Source organism: Hylaeus volcanicus, chromosome 6, assembly GCF_026283585.1.
Source record: "Hylaeus volcanicus isolate JK05 chromosome 6, UHH_iyHylVolc1.0_haploid, whole genome shotgun sequence".
Taxonomy (NCBI): domain Eukaryota; kingdom Metazoa; phylum Arthropoda; class Insecta; order Hymenoptera; family Colletidae; genus Hylaeus; species Hylaeus volcanicus.
Window position 1 is genome coordinate 22,072,477 of NC_071981.1, and position 8,146 is coordinate 22,080,622.

The 8,146-nt window shown below is 38.5% G+C and overlaps 1 protein-coding gene across 1 annotated transcript; it reads left to right on the forward strand.

Annotated features, from left to right (window-relative positions):
- Nucleotides 1-112: 112 nt before the first annotated feature.
- LOC128877795 (eukaryotic peptide chain release factor GTP-binding subunit ERF3A) lies at nt 113-4,695 on the forward strand. The gene is made up of 7 exons (XM_054125327.1): nt 113-662; nt 1,252-1,439; nt 1,531-1,651; nt 1,725-2,187; nt 2,276-2,582; nt 2,675-3,107; nt 3,255-4,695. Exons 1-7 carry the CDS (start codon nt 422-424, stop codon nt 3,296-3,298), a joined length of 1,797 nt encoding a protein of 598 aa, XP_053981302.1. The 5' UTR covers nt 113-421; the 3' UTR covers nt 3,299-4,695.
- The last annotated feature ends 3,451 nt before the right edge of the window (nt 4,696-8,146 follow it).

The window sequence follows — 8,146 nt, forward strand, 5'->3', positions numbered from 1 at the left end:
TCGCGGTACCAACATTACCGGTCGCGGCTAGAGATATTTCAGGTAAAATTGGAATTGGGAGAAAAAAAATTAAAGGTCGTTTGTTGTGCCTCCGTAATTCTCTACGCGGAAATTTCTTTTCGTGGCGGCCAGTGAATCGACGAAGCGCGCGCTATCGAAACTCAAGAACGTTCTCGAGTTGAAAGTTGGTGTTTTGATGTTTGTAGTTCCGGCGAAGTGGAGCAACGAAACAGACCACGGGGGTCGCACGCGGGGTACCGATACGCGTGTTACGGTGTGCGCGGATATCGTAAATAATTATTTTTTTAAGCCCCGTCCCAATTGTAATCGCGGTTATAATTGAAATCCTGCACGTAGCGTAGCGTGATTTCTGTGTACGATTAATATACGAGGCCGGCTCGACTACCGAACTCTGTTAAATATGGCGAACAGTGTAGCTCCAGATTCGTGGGAACAGCAGGCGGACAACGGAGACATCGCTCCGCCACAGGATAAGTCCATAGAGAGCAAATTCTCGACCCTGAATGTGAACGCTGCGGAATTCGTGCCTTCATTCTGCATTCATTCTTCACCGCAGAACAGAAACGCTGCCGACAGTTCCTGCAATGTCGCTGTCATGACGAATACTGTAACCACCTCTATGTCCCCCGAAATACATCATGGTTAGTCATCAAACAGAATTCAAATTGATCTTGCAGCAACCCCCTAGAAACCTTTTTAGACTTTTTCCTCAAAACAAATCTACCGTCAATGCTATTCTTCCTTTACCAACTGCTTCGACTAACCCCTGTTGCTGTGTCCACATGTATGGCTGTTTCTGAAATGATTCTTGATAACAAGTGGGAGACACAGAGATTGTCTCTAAACTCGAGCACATGTCTATGTACTTGTATCGAATCGATGTAAGTAACTGTTACTTTATTAAGAAATCAAATCTAAGAGAACGCTCCGATGTAAGATGCGTGTGTCAAACATCGATTAAAGACACCAAGATGAAATACAGATATCATTTTAACAGATATTTTCATTTATATAGTTACTCCCACTCGTATTCATACTCTAAATTACATTGGCGTTTAGTATCACATATTTATTATTACACTGACTTGTTTGTATCTACAAAGCAGTTTTACATTTTATTTATTAAGTATATAATAATAACCACCATTTGTTATGAAAACTACAAAAAAATTCATTTAGAATATTTTCTGAAAGCAAATTGCTTTATAATTACTTTTGTAACCATTACAGGCAATGCCACTCCAGCAGTTCTACCAGATCCAGTGGGCAGTCGTGTGGAGGAACCACCTGCCGGAGGAGGGGCTCCGCCTCCAAACGTCACAGATCAAATAAATATTAGCCCCGAACATCAACCAGCCGATTCTTGGGAAGAAGCGGCAGTGGATGTGGATCCTCTCATACCTTCCGAAAATGAAGAAGTACGCTTAAATTGTTTTGCTTTGAACATTTAATATTTAACAGATTTTTTTTATTAATTGCGAGTAATTTTGTTTCTCCGTACTGTTTAAGGGTGACATTGAGGAGGACGAAGAAATGGTTGTTAAAGTACCTAAAAAAAAGCCTGTTAAAGTAACGGAAGACACTAAGAGTAAAAAGGAACATGTTAATGTTGTTTTTATAGGACATGTTGGTAAGTAATGAATTTGATAATCGATAACTTATCAACAAAACGATAGACAGATTTATGGAATTGTATATTTCAGATGCAGGAAAATCAACGATCGGTGGTCAAATAATGGCATTAACTGGAATGGTTGATAAAAGGACCTTAGAAAAATATGAAAGAGAAGCTAAGGAAAGAAGTAGAGAAACGTGGTATTTGAGTTGGGCGCTAGACACGAACCAAGAGGAACGGGAGAAGGGAAAGACAGTGGAAGTTGGTAGAGCGTATTTTGAAACCGAAAGAAAGCATTTCACGATTTTAGACGCACCTGGTCATAAAAGTTTTGTACCCAATATGATCGGCGGCGCGGCGCAAGCCGATCTTGCAGTTTTAGTTATTTCCGCGCGAAAAGGAGAGTTTGAAACGGGCTTCGACAGGGGCGGTCAAACGAGAGAACACGCTATGCTGGCTAAAACTGCTGGCGTTAAACATCTGGTTGTGCTAGTAAATAAAATGGATGATCCAACTGTAGAGTGGGACGAGGGAAGGTACAACGAGTGCAGGTGTGTAATATACGACTTGCATGTGTACGAAGATTAAGAGTAAGAAGATTTTACAATTTTTAAATCCTGCTATCGCTTTGTTATTTAGGGACAAAATATTGCCGTACCTTCGTAAACTGGGATTCAATCCTGCGAAAGACCTTACGTTTATGCCAGTTTCGGGGCAGCTTGGTATCGGTTTGAAAGATCCAATACCAGAACATCTTTGTACGTGGTACTCTGGTCCACCATTCATATCTTTCATTGATTCTTTACCCTCGCTTAATCGTAAGAACAACGGACCCTTCATCATGCCAATTGTTGATAAATATAAGGATATGGGAACAGTGGTGATGGGAAAAGTTGAAGCTGGAGAAGCAAAGAAAGGACAGTCGTTGCTTGTTATGCCGAATAGGGTAAGAAAGACGATAAATCCTTTCGTTTTCGTACACGCTGTTCGATTATTAATCGATAACACGTGTCTCATATACTTTGTCGTGTTCCATAGACGGCAGTGACGGTGGATCAGTTATGGTCGGACGACGAGGAGGTGACATCCGTTGGTCCGGGAGAGAACGTAAAGATTAAGTTAAAAGGCATCGAAGAGGAAGATGTTAGCCCCGGATTCGTTTTGTGCGATAACAACAATCCGATAAAAACAGGAAAAGTCTTTGATGCGCAAGTTGTTATTTTGGAGCATAAGAGTATCATTTGTGCTGGATACAGTGCTGTGATGCATATCCATTGTGCCGCGGAAGAAGTTAGAGTGAAGGCATTGATTTGTCTGGTTGACAAGAAAACAGGCGACAAGAGTAAAACCAGGCCGAGGTTCGTCAAGCAAGATCAAGTGGCAATAATGAGAATCGAATGCGCGGGTGTCATATGCCTTGAAAGATTTAAACTATTTCCACAGATGGGACGTTTCACCCTCAGGGATGAAAGTAAGTATACATTTTCATTTTATATAACTTCGTATCGCGAGCGTCGAACCGTTCGCGACTTTTGGTCTTAAAATAAGCGGATACTTACGAGATCCAATTATAAGCGCACGCTAATCGAACTAACCGGTTTTATCCTGTAATTTCCAGATAAGACTATCGCAATTGGTAAGGTGCTGAAAGTGGTGGAGTAAAGTTGCTCAACTGTGACCACAGATTGGGATTGCTAATCAATTTCGAGAACGACGAATAATAACGCAAGAGACGCAAGCCGAACACAGTACGCACGAGAAAGAAAAAAAAGAGTAAACGGAATCGGCGGCAAGACGAACTATTCGCGAACTACTGTTAATTGTAACATACACTCATCTACACAAGAAGCAAAAAAATGTTCTACATCAAAGAAAAGCACATACATCGTATGCACAGACATGTGGGTTGGGGTTTGGGGTTACTGGGGGGGCGGGAGGGTATTTATAACCTGAAATAAAGAAAAAAGCAAATAGATTTGATTATATAGATTAAAGGAGACAAGCAACTAAAAAAAAAGAATAAAATAAAACTCGAGAGCGCGTGTTCCTTCTATTAGGTAAGTCGAACGACAGCACTCGCAGGGGAGTTAATTACAAATGGATAATGATCAAATGATGAACGGTGTCTCCTTAATAATATAAAACACGATATTTTTATTCTTCTGAGGTGTGAGACATTAATGAGCGTAAGGAAGACGATACCGATTACCGAGATAAAAACTAAGGAAAATATTATTAATATTATTATAATTATTATTGAATAATTATTATTACATCGGTGGTAAAAAATGAGAATGAAAAAGAAAGCAGAAATTTATTGAATAAATCAGCCAGATAGTGTTACACAACAATTTATAAATATAAAAATTAATATTATTATTATTACTATTATTATTATTATTATTATGATTATTATTATACTGTTTCTTATTACATTGTCATTAAAAACAAATTTGCAGCAAAATTGTGCTTTTCTAATTTTGATAAGATAGTTTCATGTGTATGATTGGTTGATTTGCTTTTTCTTGCACGTACTGTTTCTGTTAATACGATTCGTGTTTGATGGCGCCAAGGTTCGTGTATTGTATCGATGTACTACGTGTCTATAACACCAGATGTTCTTACACTGTGCTTCTCCAGAAGAGTTTCGATGATTTATAGCGTTATAATGCGATAAAGAAAATTAATGTCGAGATTTAACCGAAAGAAGTTAATATAGAGAATTTTCAAAGCAGACATTTTGTGAGTGCTTTCTTTACACGTTATTTCTGCTTTATCGTCTTTGCTACTGGTTTCTTTCTACAGATGTTCGATCACATCCGCGCGTCAGTCGTCCTCTTTTGTTTTTTGTTTTTCTCAAAATGATCGTTGAAACATTTATCATATTCTAACATTTTTTCACGTTTTCTAAGAAACGAAGTGTACTAACAACGCATTTAAAAAGAATCAGTTCTTATTTCTGCAAATTTTTCAACAACACTCATTTTATGGGTTGTTATACTTTTGAAATTGTTAATATAATATCATCGCAATTGGAACATTAAAACAGAATGTTGATACTTCCTACTTTTATTTACCTTTTTCTTACTTTTTACACAATACACATATCCGTGTGAAATACAATGCGCTTATTGTATTGTTTTTTTTTCCTAACAATTCAGAACACGTGATCTTCGCCGCTTGCTTGAAAATATGATTGAAGCAAAGGCCTGACAGTGAGCTAAACTGTATTAAGTTGCCTAAATTTTAACTATCGACGTAATTCATTCATAAGCTCTCTTTGTTATGCTGTGGAATCGTTATAAATAAATGAATATATATATATAAATATATATATATATTATAGTTGCAGGACACGCAAGGACAGTCCTATGCGTGTTGGCTATACATACATATATCGTGTGTAGGTTTATTACATTTTATATAAGATTACTAAAAGTTTATAATAAAAATGGTAAAAGCTTAACTACACTTATCATTGAGGATCCGGTGCTTGTACGCTAGTATGAAGAATCAATTTGTTCGTAAATGACGGACTGCGAAAAGTTGTTCTTTCAGTCTTGCGATAGAGCATAAAAAATTGAATCAGTTTTAAATTGACAGCTTTATTTTATCTCGTACCATCGAAAAGTTTTACCTAATAAATTTAAGGACTGATTTCACTTCTTTACAGTGAATTTCCGTCTAAAACAAAAATTGTTTTCGGGATTGAAGTGCTGAAAAATATAAAAACTACTTGATAAAATTGAGACATGCATACATATATGTATATATATATATACAGGTTTTACTATTGGCGCCATTTAGATGTCTTTACCGACATAAAAACTATTTTTACTACAAACTTGGGCGTTTTCCTATCGATGGCGCCACTCACACTAGATCACTCGCCATCTAGCGGCTACAGTGTGAACTATGTTCACTACAAACTTGGGCGTTTTCCCACCGATGGCGCCACCGATACTAATACCGGTATACAGGGTGTCTCAAAAATGTTGTAACACCTTGAAATGGGTGGTTCGGGAGGTGATTTGAAACAACTTTTTCCTTAGCGAAAATGTTGTCCGAGGCTTCGTTGAGAAGATATTAACGGAAAACACTGACCAATCAGAGCGCGCGTATACCGTTGGAGCGGCCGCGGTAGCGAAGGCTATGCGCTAGGCGGCTGTGTCAATGTCCTTCGATGCACGTCGAGTCACTTGTCCGCGTACAAGCGCGTCCGCCTAGTTCGTAGTCTTCGCTACCGCGGCCGCTCCAACGGTATACGCGCGCTCTGATTGGTTGACGTTTTCCGTTAATATCTCCTCAACGAAGTCTCGGAGAACATTTTCGCTAAGGAAAAAGTTGTTTCAAATCACCTCCCGAACCACCCCTTTTAAGATGTTACAACATTTTTGGGACACTCTGTATATATGTCTACATTTTTATTAAATACTTTTTATTCAATTCTATCATTCAATTTTCCCTAACCAAATTCGTAATTAATTTCCTTTTGTAATTCCTGCACTTCTACAGAATCTCATTTTATTTTTTCTACCATTAGTCCAAAGCAAATTATTTTCCAGTCTTCTATCTAATCTTTCCCGAACAAAAAATGAATTTTTTTCATAATCTCTGCGATATATAAGCACGCGTATTGCATTCCTCTGATCGATACTCGTGTTACCTATAATATAAAATCAAGAGTTTAGTAAATATTGAAGCATCGTTATCTTATTAACATTCCAAGCAACGTGGCTGTTAATATTCCGAGTGTAAAACAAATTCGAATTCGCGTTGGGGCCCGATACACGGTTTATCCATGGTTGAACCGGTGGTATCCGTTTGATAGCAGATAGCAGGCCGAACGACGCTGGTATGTTCTCATTACGCGTCGTGTAAGGTATGCGGCGGCGAGACCACGTTTCTTCTTCTTTTCCTTCTCCTCTCCTCGTTCTTTTCCTGGGGTCTTCCTTCGTCTTCTTCTTCCTGACTTCTTTGTCCTTCTCCACCAATGCTCCTCAGAACGGAATTGAAGCTTCGTCCACACTGACTTCGTGCTCCTGATCGTCCTGCGAGTTAAACTTTTTCGACGACTTCGTCTCTTCTTTTTTTTTTTTCCCGCCCAAACCCTCGCTTCCTTCGACGTTCGCCAATTATTCTTAGCTTAGTCTGTTCGTCTCGAGTGGCTACGCGGTTGTAGCCAAAGGTCTGCTCCTCTGGTTCGCGCACCATAAATCAATTTATTGTACTCTGTTGCAGGGAATTTTCGAAATGAAGAAACGGTTGGAAATAGATTATTGCTTCTTGTTGGCGATCGAGAAGAAGTTCACTGTTTGTTATGATAATTATTATTATCGTTGACGTATCAGATACAATATATTATATTTACACATATCATTATTATCATTATTAATTATACGCTTTAAATTTCGTACCAGTTGGACGTTTCTTATTATGTTTTCATGTACGTTTCCGTAGAACTTGTTTGTAATAATTTTGGTCACAATATCGAGATCGAGTTCATTGGGTTTCTTCTCAATTACCAAGGAGAAGTAATCATTTTATTCACGGTTATTTTTAGTAGTCGACGCAACTTTTTTGTTTCGATGCAGAATAATATTCGTGCTGCTCGAATTCTCCGAAGAATCTTGCTTAATCTTGAAATTATACTTCTTTTCGTCGTTAATTTTGTTCCTCCTTACTTGTCCGCTTGAAATACCTTTAAACGACGTAATATTTCTTTTTAATCCCCTCGCTTCCTTTTAGTTTGGCCCTTCGTTTCTTCCTCTGGTCCTGGCATCCGTTTTTCTCCTTTTCTTGGACCTCCATTGAGAGTTGCCGGAGATCTGCAGAACAGGTATCTTATTTCTTTTAATCGGTCAAGTTTTATATGCCTCGAACATTCATATTTCGATATTTTTCATTTTACACTCTTTTATTTTTGTTTCAAGGTGGCTTCAGTTGAAGTATATTCTTTGTATTATTTATTTCTTCTTCCTCCTCCTTAATTAACAAATTTTAAAAAGAACTCTTGTTCCCATTACTTCTTCCTTTGAATTTACTCTGTCAAACTTCTCACACCTCTTTCACCAGTCTCCGGTGAAGTTCTTCAACTCTCTGTATACTTCTTCTCTTTCCACTTCGATGGTCACACGCCTAATCGCCCTCGTTCCCTATCAATCTCCAGTTTATGCGAAAGAGAATATAAATCCACTTAAGGAAATCGTCGAAGGGCTACTTATATTTAACTATATTTCTTCCCTAATTAGGTTTCCCATCCCCTTTCCACGCGATGCATTCTTAACCTTCGTCTTCATCTTTCGCCTCTTCTTTTGATTTCTCTTGGGACGGGACTTAATCGCGCAAAAAGTGTACATAACTTTTGTGGAGTTTCGGCTCGGGACATTATTTTTCTTTTTCCTTTGCGCGTTTCGCTCTTGCCCCCCTTTTTTGTCCTCTTGTCGACCGCTCGCACTTCTGTCGCGCGTTTCTCTTCGACGACTTCTGCGAGGCACGGATTAAACCTTG